The 21,697-nt window shown below is 37.6% G+C and overlaps 2 protein-coding genes across 3 annotated transcripts in view; one reads left to right on the forward strand and one right to left on the reverse strand.

The window, feature by feature from the left end:
- The first annotated feature begins 547 nt into the window (after positions 1 to 547).
- mus302 (mutagen-sensitive 302) lies at positions 548 to 3,649 on the forward strand. 2 transcript variants are annotated; one of them, XM_017625050.1, is made up of 5 exons: positions 548 to 1,368; positions 1,442 to 2,572; positions 2,653 to 2,915; positions 3,005 to 3,075; positions 3,284 to 3,649. In XM_017625050.1, exons 1-5 carry the CDS (start codon positions 981 to 983, stop codon positions 3,507 to 3,509), a joined length of 2,079 nt encoding a protein of 692 aa, XP_017480539.1. In that variant the 5' UTR covers positions 548 to 980; the 3' UTR covers positions 3,510 to 3,649. The 2 variants fall into 2 exon arrangements, with proteins under 2 accessions (XP_017480539.1, XP_017480540.1); XM_017625051.1 differs by lacking the exon at positions 3,005 to 3,075 and having other exon boundaries at positions 549 to 1,368; positions 2,653 to 2,804; positions 3,102 to 3,649.
- A 5,539-nt stretch (positions 3,650 to 9,188) lies between these two features.
- Nrt (Neurotactin) overlaps positions 9,189 to 21,697 on the reverse strand; it is a 42,713-nt gene continuing 30,204 nt past the window's right edge. Inside the window, exons 2-4 of the mRNA XM_017625052.1 lie at positions 13,818 to 14,710; positions 13,396 to 13,712; positions 9,189 to 11,134 (exon numbers count right to left, since the gene is read on the reverse strand). Of these exons, the coding sequence (XP_017480541.1) occupies positions 9,500 to 11,134; positions 13,396 to 13,712; positions 13,818 to 14,505 (2,640 nt within the window). The 5' untranslated portion in view covers positions 14,506 to 14,710 and the 3' untranslated portion in view covers positions 9,189 to 9,499. The remainder of the gene's footprint in view (positions 11,135 to 13,395; positions 13,713 to 13,817; positions 14,711 to 21,697) is intronic.

Genomic DNA, 21,697 nt, shown 5'->3' on the forward strand with positions numbered 1-21,697 from the left:
AAACCGCGCAAATTTACGAGCCTCGTAAACGCAAACGATGCGCAAACGACCTCGTAAACTTCAGTGTTGCCGAGAGGCCGAAATTGTTATGCTAAAATGTTTGATAAAATAATGAAAAAAAAAAATGAAAAAAATTATACGCGAATAAAGTGAATGAATTTCATCCACTAATTGTATTTACTTAGGTTTTGTGCAAATTTTCGTCATTTTTAATTGTATTTTAGCCAAGAGTGATAGAGACAAGATGGCGGGATGCTATGGAAAATACTACGAAACAGAAATTGGTTCACAAAATACTGGTTGATCTGTCAAACAGTCATTTTACGAACCTACTTGCACCTTTTCGCAAAGAGGTGTTCACATAAAAGACTCGCATACTTACGAGTTTTACACGGTTTAAGACTTTACGAGTTTAAGGAAAACCACTAAATTGTTCAGGTGGCAGCAGNGAACCTACTTGCACCTTTTCGCAAAGAGGTGTTCACATAAAAGACTCGCAAGCTTACGAGTTTTACACGGTTTAAGACTTTACGAGTTTAAGGAAAACCACTAAATTGTTCAGGTGGCAGCACATACAACAACAAACAGGGTGGCAGTTAAGGTACAATTTTGTACCGAAATTATAACATTTGGGCCATATTGCACTGTATATATTTCTTTTTAATACGCAATTTCTTCCAATAAGTTATTTTCATAACTAATGAAGTGAATATTACAAGATGAAGGCACAACATATTTTTTCCTTATAGCAAAATTTCCGAAAATCCTTACCCATTTAGGTAAAATTTTTGTTTTGTAAACAATTAAAGTACAACACTGAGCTCCATACCTCGACCGCCGCTTTTGATTCAAACTCCCGGAAAGGTTTATATTTTGCTGTGAATTTTCTTCTTTAAAATCCATGCACAAATGTAAAGTTTACCCTCGAAATCCGGCAGATAATTTTGTTTAATGCTGATAAAGATTGTTACCGGAATAGAATGCAAGATTCGGGATCGCATGGTGAATCACAAGGAGATCACAATTATGTCGCCCGTCGTACACGTTCAACTTCCAGTGACGACTCAAGCATAGAATTTCGTTATCCTGGTCGTCGAAGAACCAGATTGCGTCACGGACGTGTTGAAAATACAGACCATGATTACATAGCGCTCAGAGGAATCAGTGAGGATGATGATGGTGGCGATATAGAAACGGAAGCCGAACCAAGTGCTGAACAATCGGAGGATACACAGCGGGACGTCGACGATGATAACAATACAGACGCAGATGACGAAGCAGCTAATGACTTGGCCGAAGTAGAACAAGAAATGTTAAGTGTTGGACCGCCACAAGGACAGAATGCAGGCGATGAAACGGAAGATAATGGTACTTATACTTATTTTCTTTACATACAATTTATGATTTTAATATATCTTTTTAACATATGCTTTTATTTTAGGAAATTTACTTGAACCGGCACCACCAGATCCCATGGCTGGCCCTAGTGTCCCTACTGAAGCTGCCGGCACAATTGAAGCTAACATTGAGGGTTCTGCAGTGAATTTAGTCTCCCCATCACCACCCAAGAAACGTAAACGCCTAAGCCTTGGCACTTCAAAATCCACTACGCCGCGCGTGAAATCAAGCGCTGGTAGTGGCGGTGAAGGTGATGAAGAAGATGAAGGTATGACGTGCCCCATTTGTCTGGACAACTGGGAAATGTCAGGTGAACATCGCCTAGTGTCATTGCGATGTGGCCATCTATTCGGCGATTCATGCATTCGACGGTGGTTGACAGAGAGTGCACGTCAGTCAGGTATCAAGGCCTGCCCGCAATGTAAAGCAAAAGCCACAAATCGCGACATACGCTGCTTATATGCCAAACGTCTGCGCGCGATTGACCGCAGTGAAGAGCATCGATTGCGCGACGAATTGGAGGCGGAGCGTCGACGTTCACAATCACTGCAAACAGAAGTCGCGGCATTGAAAATGACAAATAAAGTTGTAGCCATGCAACTGGAGTCCATGTCTGCCGATAATGAACGTATGAAGCAGCTGCTACGGGCTGGTGGTGGTGGTAGCGGCAGTTTTAGTTATGAGGCAGATCTTGCCAATGGCAAGCAACTGTTACGACTGCAGATGCATCGACTTCATCTCGAGACCACTATCACGATAACGCGTGAGCCTGGTTGTCGTGTAATAATACACGCCGCACAGCAATCATCAATTTTGGCGTCACAGAAGAGCGCACAGGGTCTTTTTCCTGGTTATGGTGTGCGCTTCATCGATATGGCCACATTTCGTGCCACAACGTTCCTGCATGCTTCGACAAAGCTCTTACGCGATATGTGTCTAAACGCTGACCAACAATTGCTGGCAGTCGCTAGCATGGAGACACGATCAAAGTTGTTTGATTTGCGTACGCGTCAAGTGGTTTCCATATTTGAACCAGGCGAGAAAACTCTCTGGGCTTGTGCAATGGACCGCAAGGATCGAGAGAATGTGCTGTATTTAGGCAGCTCAAATGGCAGCACATATACATACGATATACGTTTTTCAGATAACATTTTGGAGGAGTACAAAACTGAAGGTACGTGCTGATGGAAATACGTGTGTATGTGTATGTATATGTAAGTCATGGTATATTTCTTATTTCAATTGTATTTATAGGTGATTTTAGCACTGTGATTAATGTGGCCAGCGTGTTTCCCGGCAGTCATTTCCCTAATGGTGGTTTTCTCGTCTGCAAATTGCAGTCACTTTGGTTCTACGAATACACTGATGGTAGCACCACAACTATTGCAACCCGGCTCAATGTTGAGGGCCCTTTTAGTTCAATGCATTATGATGCCGCCCAAGAAACGTTGCTTGTGTCGGCGCGATGCAGTGTACGTCACCCACAATCACGCTACATTGTTGGACGTTTGGAGAAGGTAGACGACACACCTTTAATAAATGTGAAAGTAATATTTCATGGTTCCAAAGCGACGCCAATAATGACACGTNTGGACGTTTGGAGAAGGTAGACGACACACCTTTAATAAATGTGAAAGTAACATTTCATGGTTCGAAAGCGACGCCAATAATGACACGANATTGCAACCCGGCTCAATGTTGAGGGCCCTTTTAGTTCAATGCATTATGATGCCGCCCAAGAAACGTTGCTTGTGTCGGCGCGATGCAGTGTACGTCACCCACAATCACGCTACATTGTTGGACGTTTGGAGAAGGTAGACGACACACCTTTAATAAATGTGAAAGTAATATTTCATGGTTCCAAAGCGACGCCAATAATGACACGTTGCGCTCAAGTTGCCGTAGAAGCGAATACCCTAGTAGCCGGCTACATACAAGACGTCAAACAGTTAGCATTGTTCGATGTGCGACGAGAACAGCGCATCCAAACAATGCCAGCACAGGAAGTAATCTATGATATATGTGCAGTTTATGTAAACAATGCAACTTATTTGGCAGGTCTATCCGAAACCAAATGTCGCATGTATAAACTGACTTCCACAAATACATAGTATGAAATGCAAAAGCTTAATAACAACATCCTTAATTGATTACCATTGTGTAGTATTTTTTTTTGTTGATATATGCCGATATGTATGTACGTATCGTCGCCTGGGTAAAAGATTGTCGTATGTTAATTTCGGCAGGTTGTGGGAAATCGCGATTGAAGCTTGGAATGCAATTTCTCAAAAACACGAAGATAGATTTTCTCCAAAGTCTCTGAAAATGTTACTAGTTCACCAAATACTTAAATTATTTAATTTTTAATGTTTATTGTTAATTAGTTTTGAGTTTAAGAGGGATTTTCTTTAGTAAAATTTTGTCCACAATTTGGCAGCCACTTTGCATGAAATACGACAAAATGTGAGAACAATTTCTACCAAATTAACGACACTTTTTACTCAATATTTTTAAGATATCGATAAGTTTAATATGACTGCATCACCAACTAAATTTTTACTAAATTATCGGAAATGTTGTAGTCAGTATCTTGGAAACTAAAAGAGAGATATAAAAACTGATAACACAAATCTAAAGACCTTATTTCAAAATATATACATAACTGCATCTAGATNTATACATAACTGCATCTAGAACTACAAATCGTCAAAATGGCGCTTACGACAATCTTTTTCCCAGGCGACGGTATGTATTTTTATTAGTTTTTTTTTTTTGTATTTTCACTTACTGATACTCCCAAATATTCCTTATTTTTAGATTATGAGATTTTTTTTTTTTATCAACTTTGAGCCTAGCAGGTTCACAATGAGCTTACATATTTCATAAAAGTTGTCGTTCTTTCATTATTAGCTTGTAAAATTAACCATGTAGGTTAGATGAGGATGCAGCAACCAAATGATATTTGTGATCATTAAGTCTATATCTAAGCTAAAGCAAAAAATATATAGATGTAAAATAATAAACTCATAAATATAATAATAAAATTTTGCTCAGACTGAATGTGAACATAAAAATGTACGTTCCCACGACAGTCGGGTCTACGTAACCGGAACGACCCAGATTTATATCTGGCCAAGGACTGTCACTCCAGCAACACTCCCCAAAATCTCTTTGGGGAATTTGTATGCTGTTAAAACAACAACAATAAAAATGTATTGCCTTGTGGCGTTCTTATTGACTACCTCTGGTTTAAGAACATTAAAGAAGCTGATGGCGTTTTCGTTTCTACTAAAAAAAAATATCGCCTTTTAATTGCCCCTTTCTCTATTTGTGGTCGATTCTAAATGAAAGCCAAAATTGAGAAAATTTTGTGTTCGTTTCTTAAAATGACACAGGCAAAAAGGCACACTCGCTGCCCTGTGAAGCTTTGTCAGGGAAGATAGTTGCCCTGAAAATGAGATAGTTATTTAAAACGCCAATAATATATATTTTCCGACGAATTGATAACCTCCTTTTTTGAAGTCGGTTAAAAATAAAAATTGAAGTTTTTCTAGAGTTAAGGAAAATATATAGGCTATTATGTATATTCATCTGACTCGGAAGGGGTTTTATCCGGCTACGGGCTTCTGTTTTGGCGATCACTTAGAGGAACACCTTGCACAATCCTTCTGCTTTGGGCTGGTATTTACTACTTCGGTTATTTGCAATCCTTGCAACGGATGAATTCACCTAAGAACCTGTTCCGGCCTTAGGTTACATAGGGAGTGGACTGCAAAGTATATGACCCCTAGTTGCCCACGCCATATAACAACAGAACAACAACTTGCTGGAAGTAGCGCTACTTCTTAGACACTTCACGAGTAATCTTTACGAACTTACGAGCGAAATACAGACATATGTATGTCACACAACCATCAACGACGGTTTGAAGGGAGGAATAACGCCTGTGGACTTCATCTGCCAGAAATTACCATTCCTTCTTATTTTAAAGAATATACTTTTTAAACATTTGTTTTATGTTTCATATATTTCATTATTAAGATTTTTAATACAAGCAAATATACATACAAATATAACAAATTTTCATGGTATAATTATAATAATAATAATAGGTACCATGATAATTTTTTTTTATAAATTAGTACATATATGCACTTTTCCCTAGTTATATCTCTTTTATAGTTGGGTGAGTGAATTTCATAAATAGCAAGTTTGAATCGTTAAAGCTACAAAAATAAGAATAAATTTGTGTGCACATCAGGGTGGTCCAAAAACAGTAAAGTTGGAATTTTAATGCTCTCACCCCCTAGGATTGTTCTATATCGAAAAAAATATACGCCTATTTTTTATCAAAAATCAAAAAATATTTAGAGGTCGCTAAAAGCGCTCAAAGTTTTCCAGGTATTTTATATAAGAAACAAGTAAAAAGTCTAAGTTCGGGCGGAGCCGAACATTAGATACCCGGCGCAAGTATCAAATGTACAGCCTCATTGCGAGAGTCGTGCCGAATGCAAGTCGTTTTCCGAGAGTCGAATCGTATCGAAAATTTAGCGTCATTGCCTAAAATTTCCACTCGACTAGTGTATTAAAACGGAAGAACTTGGCAGCACTGCATAGTTTTCCACAATTTTCGTCGTTTACTTATTTCAGCACGACAGTAGACAATGCTAATGTAGTCGAGTCGTACAATTCAGCCTAATTTACGACTTACGCAATGAGGCTGATAGTTTTTTTCACCTTTCCGAAAACTACCGCTACTTGAAAAGCAGGGGTGGATTTATCCCTATTTCAAACATCTTCGATAAACTTATGTAGTTATATGTGGGCGGTATCACGCCCATTTTCCAAAATTCCATAATAATGTTACCTCTTTTCAAGGGATCGTTGTTAGTATCAGTTTTGTTTAAATTAGCCTCCTTAAATTTTGAAATATCGAAGTTTCAAGCATTTCTTAAATTAACGGTTATATAAAAAGTGGGCGTAATTTTAATCCGATCTCAATAGTTTTCAGCGTTTTGCTTTTATGTGGCAAGCACAATAATTGTACCGAGTTTGGTACATATTGGTCGAACGGTTGCCGAGATACATATATGTATGCGATCATAAGTGGGCGGTGCCACACCCATTCTCCAAAATTTTATCACAAACGTATTTTGAGCTAAGGAATTGTTGCAAGCATTAATGTTGAATAAATTAGCTTCGGTATTTACTGATTTATCGAAGATTTCGTAATTCTCTAAATTACCGTTATATGGGATGTAGGCGTGGTTATTGTCGGGTTTTAAAAATTTTCAGCGATTTGGTATGCTGTACCAAGACCAACAACCGTGCCAAGTTTGGGAGAAATTGGTGGCGCGGTTCCCAAAATATATACGTTGAATCATAAGTGGGCGTGGCTACGCCCATTTTCAAAAAATTTATAATCTTATTTTTCGCATAAAAAAGATTATAAATGTCAATTTTTAGTGAATAATCTTCAGTCGTTACTAAAATAACGCGGTTCTCGTATTTCTGAAAACTATCGTTATATGGGAGGTAGGCGTGGTTATTGCCCGATTTTGCCCATTTTCAGTACCATCCGCCCTACGTCGAAAAGAAGTATACATACCAAGTTTCGCTAAGAAAAATTTCCGAAAAACAACTACGAAAACGAAGATAAAAAGACGAAGACAAAGACGAAGAAGCAGAATTGGAAGAAATTTCAAGTTTTCAGAAATTTTATTTAAATAGTTTGGTCTTTAACTTTGAAGTTCCAAAATTTTTTTACATTTTATCCAGTAAAACGCGCAACTTCACTTTCAAATTTGTAATTGGTAAAAATTTGTAAGTTGTGAAAGAAAACAGGAAAATCAAAATTCGATAGATTTTCACGACAGCAAATGAAATAGGTTTCGGTTTTTATTTTCGACAAAAACTAATTCCGAGTCGGTTTCTGCGACATATGTACTAGCTGATTAGTAGGATTTTGTCTATCCCCTTAGGAATCTTGTGGCATTGAGTTGAAGAAAACAACATTTTTGGTTTGGTTTTTAACTTTTCAAGTAATTTGTTTTACATTTTTTTTTATTTATTTTATTTTAATGTAAGTGTATTTGTATTTTTGTATATTTGTATGTATGTATGTATATGAGTGTTTTTGTGTATGTTTATGTTTTTTGTGTTTGTGTTGTTTATGCTAATATTACATACATAAAATACGAACTTATATATGTATTGTATATCAAAAAAAAATAAAATCATACATTTAACTTAGAGATTTTTTCCACAAATATTCGAATCGAATGATTTCAAAACTCGCTGCGCGCGCGGCGAATATAATTTCATTTATGTAAATTTACACATAAATAAATTTAAATTTATTAACTCTTACTTTTACTTCGTTTATTCTTTAAATTAAATTTACATACATATAAAAACTAGCATTGCTTAGCCACTAAGTGTTTTTGTTGTTTATTTATTATTTTTTCAATAGTATTAATATTAGTTATGCATAAAAGTAAAACAAATAAACACTGCATGATTTTTTTTAAATGTTTTTTGTTTTTGTTTCGGAGTAAGAAATTTTCGTATAAAAAAGAAAAAAACTTCAAGTGCAAAAATTTCTTGTAAAATCGGATTATAAAGCTCCAGAGAAAACACTTGACATGCAATATATTATATATTTTTTCTGTATATGTATTTGCAAAATTTGCTCTTGAATTTTAAGTGGGGGATGGAGGTTTCTTTTTTTTTATTTCCATATGGGTCAATCCATATCAAATAGACCATGGTTTGAAATCGAACATTTTTTATTTGGCTATATTTTGGTAAGAAATTTTCCTTTATCATATAACGAAGTTCTGCCAAAGAAAATCAATTTATTTTTTTTTTCGAAAATTATGTAAATTTCAAAATTTCCTAATTTTCGGGATTTCGCAAGTTTAGTTTTCGATTATCTCAAAAACTGTTATAGTTACAAAAATGTTTTAAAGGTGATATTTAGGGTTGAAAAAAAAATAGATCAAAAATAACTCGAAAAATAAAAAAATCTCAGAATTTCGAAATTATTAATATCATTAGAGCAAAACTTATAAATCTTTTTTATTCTTTAATTTTGAAAATATCGTCAGAGCACTTATAAAAATTTGTGTCTAATTTTTTTTAGCTGATCTTAAAAGATCCTGAAATTTTAAGGGTTTTTTTTAAATGAGTTTTGAACTTTGAACAAAGTTTTTTTCCCAACTCTTAGTAAAGTTATGTTAAACAATTTTAAATTAAAAATTATTTTTAATTTAAAGTTTTTTAAATTTTTTTTCAAAGTTCAAAAATTCATATCTTAAAAAACATACACCTTCTTGACAATGAAGCCAAACATTTACATAGGTTTCTGTTTTACGATTTTTTAAATTTCAAAATTAAAAAAAAAATAAAAAATTAAATCCTTTTAATTTGTTTTTATTTTTTTATGTAGTAGCAGATATCGCTTTCAACACGAAACCAGAAATATTTTTGTAGATATAATAGATTTTGAGATACTCAAAAAATTAACTTGCAAAATCGGGAAAATTTGGGGGTTTTTCGCTTTAGAATTGGTTTTGCAGACCTTCGTTATATGGCAAAAGAAAAGTTCTGACCGAAATTCATCCAAATCGAAAATGGTCGATTCCAATTTTTCTTGGATTGACCCATATATTACAGATGATATTCATTGGATTTGTTGTGGATAGTAGCTGCTTGCCATTCAAATTTTTAATTTTTTGTTTTGTAGTTTCTATAAATGCATTCGTATATGAATGGTCTTTATTTGGGTNTACTTATTTTTTTTGTAGTTTCTATAAATGCATTCGTATATGAATGGTCTTTATTTGGGTGTAGGCATGTGTATGCTTGTCTATGTATTAAACATCGATGTGCCGCAGCCACGGTGGACTCTGCACGGCTCCCAATTTGTTCTCTTTGTTTTCATTTCGCTCTACAAAAATCCACAGCCACCTGCTTCGCATACTATTTAACACACATCAACTTGTTTATCAACAGGTTTGTCGCTCTCTCTACCTCACCGCAGGACAACTCAGTCGCTTTCGCCCTTCCCTTCCCCTCTCCATGCCTACCGCACACCACCTTAATCCACGCGTGCATAACGCGGCACAATGTCATGACGTATCCAGAAATTACAATTTGGATGATCCTGTTGTGGCAGCGGATCTTGCGCAACATACAACACTCGTCGACTCGGTTCGTATTGTGGCACGGTGCCATGTGAAATGTAATAGTAGAATAGCTGTTGCATGGACGACACAAATCGTCGTTGTTCAACAGTGTGCGGCTCATAGCGGCCCAGTATGGCGAGCACATCTGTATCGACAGAGGCCAATTGGTGTTCGCCCTCGCCCTGTTGCACCACATAGAAGGGCACTGATGGTTGTAGGCGCGCATTGGTTAGCAGCGGGCAAATGGTGCGTATGTCGGTGATCATGGTGACCAAACTGCGATAGTTGGTCGCATTGTAGAGTCGTATAGCTTCTTCGGTTAGATTGAGTGCGCCGATTTTCGACGAATGGATGAAAGCACGCACCTCATCAGCAGTCCAGTTGGCGTGGCGTTGTCGCAGTTGTTCGGTGTGCGCCTCATGCGCTGTTGTGCCCATCACAAGTTTCGGTTTGCCGGTATGCTCTTCCTTCCAGGCATCGGCTGGATGACGTTGAAGTATGTTACCATCCAGTACGAGCCACTCGTGATGCGCGCCTGGATTTTCATCAACGGTCGGCAGGTCGACGGGAAAGTGTAGCCAAGTGTCTGGTGTGGCAGCCCAAATTTGTTCGGTGGAGGCGGTGCGTAAGCATGCAACATCTTGACAATCCAAAGCGGTCATAAATTGCTCATTACGCTTCTCCGACTCTTCCAATGGTTTGCCAGGGAAAATCGCAGACGAAGAAGAGACCCAAGCGCGTGTATAGAGTTCGTTAACTTTGTTGGATGTCACCAGCGCCGATACGAGAGTGCCGCCTGCGCGGTTGCCGAGTAGCGTCACTGATTTGGGATCACCGCCAAAGTGTGCGATATTCAATTGTATCCATTTTAGTGCGGCAATGATGTCCGTTAGCGCATAGTTGCCCGATGTGCGTGGATAGGCGTCCTTGGTGAGCACGTCGAGTGCGAGAAAACCAAATGCACCCAAACGGAAATTCGGACGCACGAAAATGACGTCATGCGAACGTGAATAACGCGCAGATGGGCGGAGCACACCCGGTGAGGGACCAGTCAATGTTTCGGCGCCGATTAGTACAATTACGGGCACTGGGCTGGTGTAGCGTACATGCGGCGTGATGATATCCAAATAGAGGCAATCTTCATCGCCCACAAGAGTGCCATTGCCCAGGCGTTGTGTACAATAGTTGCTGACGTTGTGCGCCTTCAAAGTACCGTTCCAGCAGTCTTCTATGCCGCTAATCGGTTGTGCCGCCCGCCAGCGTTGATCCCCCACGGGTGGTTGAGCGTATGGAATGCCACGGAAGGCGAATGCGCCATCCTCTTGTAAGCCCTCAACCATGCCACAACCGGTTACTGCGTCAATGAAGCGGCCTTCGCGCAATGGCGGCGAGGTGAGCGTCTCGTGCGACAGTACATAGCCGATAACAACGAGTAGCAAAATGAAGAGTAAAATGCCTAGCACGATGAGACCATCATCCACAGAGCAGCGATACGAACGCAAGCGATCGGCAAAGGACATAGGGATTTCTGGCTCCTCGGGTGATTTCTGTAGAAAGGATGAGAAATAAAAAAATTGAGAGATTAGGTGTGTAGATTTTGGGATAGTGATAGTAAAAAGGCTACAATAGAATCTCGCCGGAAAATTTGTTCTTCCTGAGCTACTACATAAAAGAGGAAGAGCTAAGGTGAAATAAATCAGAATTGGAGCATGAAAAACTGAGATAGTTAGGGGGTGAGGCCTTAAACTGACGAGGTATTGAAGCGGCTTTAACTGTACGTAACTTTAAAAATATCTCAGATTGAATAATAAATAATTGGGGTGTTCACAGTTCGTTCCAAATAGTGTCTCAAAATGTAGACGTCTACATTTTAAGACGTTTTCTAACCGTAAAATCTGTGGTGTTGTTGTTTCCCATACAAAATTGGAAAACGACGCCGTCTACATTTTGTCACACTCAAAGGTATGTTTTTTACGCGTCTACATTTTGCAACCTCGCAGCAGGGTTGCATTATGGCAATACTAATCGCTTTTTTTTATGTATTGGGCACGTTTTCTGTATTTGCATTTAATTTGAGCGCAATTTCTGATGAAAAGAAACAAATCAAGGAAAAGAAATAACAAATATTAGGAATTGGTAATTAAGTTAAATAATTACAATTTTTCAGAAACAAAATCGAAAGGCGACATATAAAAAAGCACGCAAAGAAGAAATGTCTGGCAACACCAGCAAAGTTTTGAGACGATTTTGCGACGACTGCTAGAAAGGGGTGCTCACAGTTTGATGCTAAAGATGTCTCAAAATGTAGACGTCTACATTTTCAGACACAATTTGGAACGAACTGTGAACACCCCAAATAAATGTATCTAAATTGGAAACCGTAATCGATATATTTATCGGCCTTATTATCGATAAAAAGAGCTATCGATATATATTAATCGAAATTGTTAATGTATTACTTTTGATCACTTTCTTCTCGCATAATTACAGATATTATATTACAAATATGTTTTCATATTTATCGTTATCGACAACTATAATTATCATGGTTAGTGCCACGTTGGTGTGTTGACTATCGACGTATTTATCGATAATAGTTATTGATTGCAAAGCACAATTATCGATACATAAAATTATCGATATTAATATTTATCGATATAACTAGCAACATATATTTATCAATATCATTGCTGTAGCCACGTACGCGTGTGCTCGGGTTCGTTATCGATATACATACATATAAGAATATGTAGTACGTCCATGAACAGCATGTTCGGATTGATTGAGCCCGAATATTTTTTTGTTAATTAACCCGAGAGATATGTAGATTTAACAATACTCGTTTAATGGAGGCGTTTCGTGATTCATCGATTATTTTAGATTAAATGGTGGTTCCGTTATTTTTACGGAACGATAATTTAGTATTAGATAAGAAGAAAAATTGTTTCGAAAACACATAGTTATCAGTACACCTAGTGCCTCACCTATGTATTTATCGAACACATTATCGGTAGGTACATATATGCATCTTTGTATTTCATGGTAGACATAACTATGGATAGGTTTATTTATCGATATTAATATAGATTTATTTTACAAAAGTGTTAAAGTATGATTTAAGATTTTACCTTTCTTTTATTTATCGATATAGTTGCCAACATAATAATCGATAATTAGCGATAACACCTTTCATCATTGCCAAAGTGTAAATATTTTCCGATAACCGTGTGCGCCCATATTTATGTATGTATGTATGCATATCAATTTAGCGATAACGGTATCGAAGTATTTACTCATATCATTATTGATTTATTTATTGAATTTGTTATCGATAAATACATTTATTCATATGCATACATATGCGCACATCTAATTATCGATAAAGGCATATACCAATGTCATTATCGATGTATTTATCGAAATTGTTATATTGATTTTCTATCCTTTTCAATAAAATGCTCGACCTTATTGGCGATTTTTTTTTATCGATGTATTTCAAGCTATATTTGTCATTGTTATAGTTTAAATATTTTTCTATAGATATCATGATATTTATATTTATCGGTAAAATTGCTAATTAAGTTATCGATATTTTTGTACTACAACATTTTCGATACTATTTGCAGGTTATCATAGCCGATACATTTGTCATATTTAAATTTATCGTTAACATTACCAATAAACTAATCGATCTCATTGCTATATTTACGCATATTGTCATCGTTAATAATAACACTTTTATAATTTTTTTTATTGTTTGTGGTTTTTCGATTAATTTCCATGATCTTCAACATGCATGTGTACATACCTCTTCCGGCGAAGCTTGCTTGATTTCACCACTAGGTGATTTCTTCAGCTTGGTAATCTCATCGGTGCCATTATTCTTAGCGGGTGCCTTATCAACACAATCCTGATCCTTCAGCGAGTCATCGAGTGTCTCCATCGAGGCCAGTCCAGCCTTGCTCATGCCCAGTTCCACGTCGTCATCTGTCTTCTTGCGCGGTATCATATTTGCAATCGGCAATTTGATAGCATTCAATAGACCTCGCTTCTGTGGTGGCGCATCAGAAACGGTGGTTGTGTTGTTAGCCTCACCATCGGCGGCAGCTGCCTCAGCAGTTGCTTCTAGTAATCAAAGAGAAAAAAAAACAAAAAAATTCAAATTTAGTCAAACTCCTAATTAAATTTGTTTCTAAAAAACAAACTTAGATTCTGCGCTTTCAAACTCACCACTCTTTGCATCAGCATCTCCATTGGCCGTTTGTTTCGCGGTCTGTTGCTTTTCTGCGGCTGGCTTGCGCACGAAAAAGTTACGCAAGCGCTCACCAAAATTACTGCGTGGCTTCTCTTCCTTCTTCGGTTTGCCTTCGGCGCTCGCAGCAGCATCGGCAGGCACTTCATCCTTGTTTTCCTTTTCCAATAGTTCACCATCAGCACCATCTCCATCAGCTCTGGGCTTATTTTTCATAAAGAACCCAGGCAATTTCAAACCACCAATTGGTATTTTCTTCGGCTTTACTTCACGATCTTGAGTGGAGATTTTCTTTTCATCACTCTCCTCACTCTTACCAGTTTCGGGTATGTCAATAATTTCCTCGCCGCTACCGCCATTTACCCTTGCGGGCTGCGCTTCCGCAGCACCGGCTTGCGCGGTGGCCAGCTGTTCAACCGATTGGGTGCGAGATTTTTTACCACTCAAAGAAGTTGGTGTTGTTGGTTTGGAGGAGGCAGCCTTTTTCTTTTCCGCATTAGGACTTGGATTCTTATCCTTTGCGTCCGCATTTTCTGTTTGCTGCTCAGCCGTGTCGGCATCGTTTTTTTTCTCGAGCATCTTGTCGGTTTCTTTGGGTTCGTCAACAACCTCTTGCTGTGGTGTGGTTTCTGATGGTCCTGTCTCCTTCTCTTCCAATTCGCCCATGCTTTGTAATACTGTTTTGCAGATCTACGCTTTTTGTATCGGTGCTTATGTTGAGCTTTTATTTCATATATGTATGTACTATATAAAATATATATAGATGAGTGTACGTATGTATGTATGTTTATATAAATGCTGGTGGAAGGTTTATTCAAATTTGGCGGGTTTTAGAAGTCTTTTGAATGTATGCCAGTCGTAAGATAAATATCTGAAAGGATAAAAGAAGAATAGTTTTTAGTAAAATTTTTTTTTGCAGTAATTCGCGACTTAGAATGATAGTATTTGAATATTATGACGAGGTAAAATTTCTTGATATAACCCTAGATTAGAGACTGAGTTGGAACTGCCACTTTGACAAGCCTCTTAGTAAAGCCACACGGACCATGTGAACCTGTAAAAGCCTTTTTTGGATCGGACATTGGGTCTGCGCTCAAAGTTAATAGAGTGATTATACCGCATGGTCGTCCGTCCGATTTTTGCTACGCCTACGTACTTTGTAACCTGAAACATTTACATAACAGCGGTCAATAAACTTCAAAGTATGGCTTCTTATTCCATATTTTTGTTCAAGCATCAGTAGCCTCAAAAGAGTTGCACCCACAAATATCTGACGGTATTCTTCCTAGGAGCGACCACTATTCAGGCATTTTGGGAAAAACGTTCCGGTATTAAAAAGAGGTGGGCTTTCGCTCTGGAAAATCTGGAAAAATGGGCTCCCTCATCTGGGTTCCAGAAATGCATGTACTGCATTAAGCAAATGGCTTACTTTAGTAATCTTTTCAGACAGTAAAGCGCCATCAGAGCTCTCTCCAATAGGTTGATTTGCAGTTGGTATACCGAAAGACAGATGCGAAGGCTGAACATATTCTCCATATCAAGCTTATTAATTGTATGATGAAATCTCCAAAAATGTAAGTTTTGAATTAAATCTCTATATTATTAAACGTGCGATGTCATTCAAGAAAAACTATGCACCCACAACGAGTCACTGTCTGGTGTGGTTTTTAGGCTGGTGGAATCATCGGACCGTACTTCTTTGAAAATGCTACCGGCAACGCTGCTGCGGGTAAATGGATGTTAACGTGACATGATAACAAACTTTTTATGGCATGAATTAGATGGCATCGACTTGAAAAATATGTGGCTTAAACAGGAAGCTGCCACTTGCCACACAGGGCATGAAACAATTACACGATTGCAAACATCTGCGGTCTTATTGAATCACCCTGTATAAAGAAAACGTCCACTAAGGAATTTTTAGTATTGATAAGGGAAGCTGAAATTATCAGAGCTGGCTGCTTCTTAATCGGGTTACAAAATATCAAGCTTTATGAAAAATTTGTATGTGAAAGAAACAATTGCTAAGTGTTGGCGCATCGATTCGATACGAACCAAAAACCAATTCACTTAAATTTTAAAAGCGCAATTGAAGTGAAACTTCTTTAGCGGCGGCTGGTTGGTTGGGAGTAAATTGGCAAACTCAACGGAAATTGTGCATCGGAAATGGTTGGGGCTGAAACAAGTGCTTCGATTTTGTTATCGATTTTGCTATTGATATTTTTGTCGATTATTTATAGATTTTGTTATCGATATTTTGATCGATTTTGTTATTGATATTTTTGTCGATTTTGTTATCGATAATTTTATCAGTTTTCTAATCGATTTTTGTTATCGATTTTTTTTTATCAATATCGATGTGTTTCGATTTTCTAATCGATTTTGCTATCAAAATTTTTATCGAATTCGTTATCGATATTTTTATCCGTTTTGTTATCGATATTTTGTTGGATGTTACTATCGATATTTTGTTATCGATAGAGTATTAAACGAACCCTCTACCCCTGTTCGTTCAAATTACATTTACGTTATTCTGTTTACCTTTCTCTTAATTTTTATCTTTATACCGTACCGATAACAAAATCGGGATATAGATAGGAGAAAGACAAAAAATATAACCTTAAGCAAAAGCAGATGTATGCATGTATGTCCATATATTGGTTATGAGACAAAATAGATATGTAACGTAAGTTTCACTTCTCCAGTGTGGCCCAGGCGCACCTTCTTTTTTTTAATTAAATAATTTTTATATGCAACAGTCGTGTCTTCTTTTTTTATGGAAAACAAACTTCTTCAATTTATTTGTCTTAGGGCAATATCCTCAGTGAAGAGTTAACTCACAATCGGCAGTTAACTTTCACATTTTGTACTGAAAATATGTAGTTAAGGAACCTTAGTTCATTAACTATACCCACTGACTATATAAGTGTTGTCTTTATGACACATTTTTCTTGAATCCATTAAAAAGCTAAGTACCTACCAAACGGGATATTCTTTCAATCACTAAACACCTCTTGTTTATTTTTATACTCAGTTCCTAGGAAATTGCGCGGGAAATGAGCTTCGGGCGCTTTTCCTTAAAAAAATCGCGATTTGTATTTCACACTATTTTTCATTCATTTTTAATTCACTCTTCACACAGTTTTCTCTCAGCGTTATATAAAAAAAAAATTTATATTTTCTTACAAGGTTCCAAAATATGTACGCACCTACTGCAATCTAATATTTTTACATCTACCACTAATGGCGACTCACAGGCGCATACAACCTCTATTTATAGACACTTTTACAAGACTGCCTAGCGTGTTTGCTTGATCCTTTTAAATCTTCTTGCAGAGAGTAATTCTGTCCTCTCGTTGCCTCTCCGCCGCGCCACATCAATGCAATCCTCTACTTAGTAGCAAAAATCACGTATCTCGCAACAGGATAGCCGGTCTTTTGTGAGCCGATTTACCTAAAGACTTCAGGTAGAAAACGTTAAATAGTATTAAAAATCCTCGCGCAGAGTTTTTCCTTTGTGAAAACTGCGAATGTCACAAAACTCTCTAAAGCTGCGAGAATTTTCAATGCATTTCCCTGTCAATTGCCAAGGTAGGTAGATCGTTGAAGAGCATAAATGCATACATACCCAGCCGTTACATTAAAACTGCAAGCAGGCAAGCAGTCAGTCAGTCAGTCAGTCGTTAGGCAGAGTTAGTGCGCCATAAACAAACGTCAACCAAAATGCGTCTTGCCTTTATGGCTTCAAATTGATGTTGCTTGCCTGCCTATGCGTTTGCGGCTGTGGTGATCAAGGGTAGAAATGCCACAAAAATCACGAGCATGAAATTTTTGAGTTTACGTTTTTACTATGTATACATAAAAGCAGCAGCTAAAATCAAAGTTTTTGCAGGCTTATAGCGTAGTCAGACGTGGCAATGCAAATAATTTCGCCAAGTCTGTCAAAAAGAATTTCGAAAGGTTTGTGGTTGCAGCAGTTGTAGTTCTTAACTTTCAAAATACAATATTTAATATTTTATTCGATATTAGATTTTCTTATTTCGAAAAAAGGTGCCAAAAACGACACCAGGTATGACAGCGCTTTCTACAAAAATGTCACAGCAGTGTGAGTAAGTTGAAATTAGTTTTCAAAAGCGATTTGCGTTCTTCAAGTTGCTGTTACACCCTGCCAGCTACATTTACGAAAATTGGCAGTAAGTACGTTTTGGGTGTTCACACAGAAAAGTGGAAGTTCACTTTATTAATTTGACATCAGAATGCATTGAAAAAGTATTCGCATTTCCCCGTTTGAATGCACTTTTAGCAGAGCATTTAGAATACCACGTCGTACTGGTAATGATTTTGTATTTTTTTGTGCGTGCTGAGTTTCAAATTTCATAATTTGTACGGTTATGGAAAGGAAAAAATACTTGAATGTTCGTATGTACATACATTTACGATCACGTACGGCATCGTTTTTGTTTATATGAATAATGCGAATTCGTTAAATGTTTTGAAAGTCATACGAAATTTGATTCGTGTCGATTTTTTTTAGGCCAATGTGTATTTTGACGTAAACGACTGAGAGCGTTGGAGGAGCTGCATGCTTTTAACCCTAGAAAACTAGCATTAAAGACATCCAGTTTTTAAAACCGCCTGATTCCGCTGCTGCTACAACCAGCGGCCGCAGCTTTCAGATAATCCAAAATTGGTTAATTCTGTAACAGATTCTTCCACGTTTCTGTAGCTCTCGCATACCGTCTTCAGTTACGACCAAACGATGTGAAGTAAATTTTACTCATGGTTAGTTTTACAGGGTTAAAAAGCTCCGTTCTTGTCTCATCTATAATGATCTGGGTTTCGAGGTGTAGTCTGGAAAGTATAGTACTCGTGTCGACTGCTTAGCAGTTCACAGGGTTCTATCAAGTTTAGGTCAGGGTTTGACGAATAAAACCATAACCAGTTTTTCAAGTATTCAGCATACTTGTCTGAGTTCCAAGAATGTCATAGATTAACAGTGGGAAAATGCTTTGTACTTTCTTCTATCTTCAGCTGAATTGTTCATTAACACAACTTGCTATTGTCCGCCAGGCGCTTTAGATTTGCAGAGCCAGGAGCCCAATCTAACACTTGGATTGTCAGGTCCATAAGGAACGAGTGAGGGTTTTCCATGAATAGAGATATGATCCGTTTGAAAACTCATCGTAAGCTGAAATCGCTTGGGTGCCAACCGGCAAATACCCAGTAAGAATCGCTACTAGCTTCGCAACGTCAGGTCTGGGTTTTACTAATACATTGTTTGTTCTCTTAGGTTTGGACACGTGCGACATGAGTTTGGATATACGGCAGTCTGCCGCAGTGCGCCACCTTCGATCCGATTTCTAAAGATTTTGGAGAAGGATTTCTCCTTACATGGTTCCGACTGGGCGTAAGAAACGCTCCTCAATCGAGTCCAATGTGGAGTCCTCTCTGGCTAACCCGTCTGCAGCCTCGTTGCGTGGAATGTTGCGATGACCAGCGACCCAAACTAAATCTAGATTGAGCTGACTACTTACTGCGCTTTAAAGAGTCGTACATTCTTTGATCAGTCAAGGTCGAAACTGATAGACGCCAAGGTCTTTTATGGGTCGCCTGGCTATCCGAGAAAATGGCTACACGCTCGTCGTGACATAAACCGGTACGCTCTAAAAGATGGCGGCCTGCAGATATAACGAATACTTATGTCTGAAAAATACTTGCAAAATCGGGCAGATTGGATTGGTCTTTTTAATCCCAGAGATTCGGAAAAACGCCTGCTTCCATTCTCCGAACGCCCTGTGGAATTCTACTTCAAGTCGTATGTAATCGGTAGCCATTCCCATCTTGGGTGGCAATCGAGAAATTATATTCCTATGCCCGATCGTTCTTTATGTCCATACGCCCATATATGTGAGTCTTATAACAGATAATAGTGCGATATACAATAAGTGAAGGTTTACAGGAAACAGGTTTGTAATAGCATTCAGGGCGACCATAGGTCAAGTTCTTATTGCTCCTGTAGTTCCGGTGCATGCGGCCCTCTGGGCTGTCCACCATACCAGGGAACCATAGCATAAGATAGGACGTACAACTTTTAAATTAACAGCCCATGTCTTGCCAAAAAGCCACTTACAAGAGTAATAGGCAATGCTCGCTTTGTTAGTTCTTTTTTCAATATTTATTTTCGAACTCATATATATAATGTTTTGGATTTTAAGGTTATCTTAATAGGAACTACCTCCGAGAAGGTTGCCACCTATTCAAAATTTATTTACAAATTATTTAAAACATCAAAATATGGGTATCAATTGGAATGTATTTTAAAGATCCCTAATTCAAAAATATATATTTAATAGGGTTGCCATCTATTTGCCACCTATTTCAGAAAAAAGTTAATATATTACTATTCATGGGTAGCAGGAAAAGCCTCTTAAACAATGGTTTCCCTATATACACAATGTTATCCCTTAGGATAAAAGTGTTAGGTTGCCTCTTATTTTCGATTCTACACAATTTATCTAAAACGTCAGGTTTGCCACGCTTCTATGTAATAAAAATTATTATTTTGTTTATTTCAATCAGCATTTTTTTATGTAAACACAGTACATATGCGCTCAGGATATGTACCATTCATTGCAGCGTATTTCGGAATAGGGTTGCCACCTAAATTTTGGAGTACATATATGCATTCCGGGTAAAGCTCGGTCAACCTGGTACTTAAGATTTACCTGAGCTAGATCGCATTAAATATACTTACAAAAATCGCATTATTTTGATTCCATTGATACAAAATTTAAACTATTATATTATTACGTTACTTATTATTTACCCAAAACTTTTAGCTTAATTTTTTCTAATATCTGAAATGGCTTTTTAAAAAAAAATTTTAGAATAATGTTAATTATAAGAAAATCGGTTTTTGCAGTTATTTTAAAACAGGCCCAGCTAACGTAAATATTGAAATTTTTTCGAAATATTTTGGGGCAGATCTTAAAATATAATACGTTTTATATTACCGATGAAAAAGCAGTATCGATTTTTTTGCGTGGTGAGTGATGCACCCTAATGTACATACATAGATTCAAAATCGACCAAATTCCGTCGAAGCATATTGATCTGAAAAGGGATGTAGTACATATATGTACATAGGTATGTATGCACGCTATTAATTTCATAATTTCGACAACGTTCTTATGAAATATTACAACAAAACAAAAACATTATTGTACGCATTCGCTTCAAAGAAAAGATTATGAGGCATAACAAGTAACTTCAAAAACAAGGTTCAAGATGTCACTCGCCACACTACCGCCACAACATTTCTTCTATGCCACTAAGCTTCCTAGGCGCGTGCAGCAGCCGCTAGGCTCAAACTCGGCGCGATGCGCTTGCAGCAGCAACCAAATCAGTCAGTCGGCAAATGCCATTAAATTTGAACTTTAAGTTCAATCGTTAGTGTCTTAATCTGGGTTTTAATCTCACTCGATGGCGCATTCGGGTGAGTGCATCGAAAAAAAACATGAATGCGTGCAATGAGGAAACAAATAGAAGAAAATATGTACTTAATTATTGTACATACTCGTACATACTCATAGATACGAGAAAATTCAAAAATGCGTGTTCGGAGAATTAGTGCGTGGCGCGTCTAATACGACACTCACTGGCAGCCCCATTAGAAACAGCTCCAGCGCTAAATGTGCCACTTCTGCGTTTCGATTTCGAAGCCGATTCATGGCGTATTAACTTAAAACAAAGACAGAAAAAAAAAGACTACAAATAATTACACAACACAAACAACAGGCATATCGCACATCTTCTATGAGCAGTCAGTGGGTCGGTAGGCCCACTTGGCGCACATCGC

This window comes from Rhagoletis zephyria, unplaced genomic scaffold (genome assembly GCF_001687245.7).
Source record: "Rhagoletis zephyria isolate East Lansing unplaced genomic scaffold, Rhagoletis_zephyria_1.1 Rzeph_scaffold_03881, whole genome shotgun sequence".
NCBI classification, from domain to species: domain Eukaryota; kingdom Metazoa; phylum Arthropoda; class Insecta; order Diptera; family Tephritidae; genus Rhagoletis; species Rhagoletis zephyria.

What these genes read in the sequence shown, in the direction of transcription:
- mus302 (XM_017625050.1), top strand. Translation starts at nt 981, where the DNA reads ATGCAAGATTCGGGATCGCATGGTGAATCACAAGGAGATCACAATTAT. An exon ending in CGATGAAACGGAAGATAATG is followed by an intron (nt 1,369 to 1,441) that starts GTACTTATACTT and finishes CTTTTATTTTAG; the next exon opens with GAAATTTACTTGAACCGGCA. An exon ending in GGAGGAGTACAAAACTGAAG is followed by an intron (nt 2,573 to 2,652) that starts GTACGTGCTGAT and finishes TTGTATTTATAG; the next exon opens with GTGATTTTAGCACTGTGATT.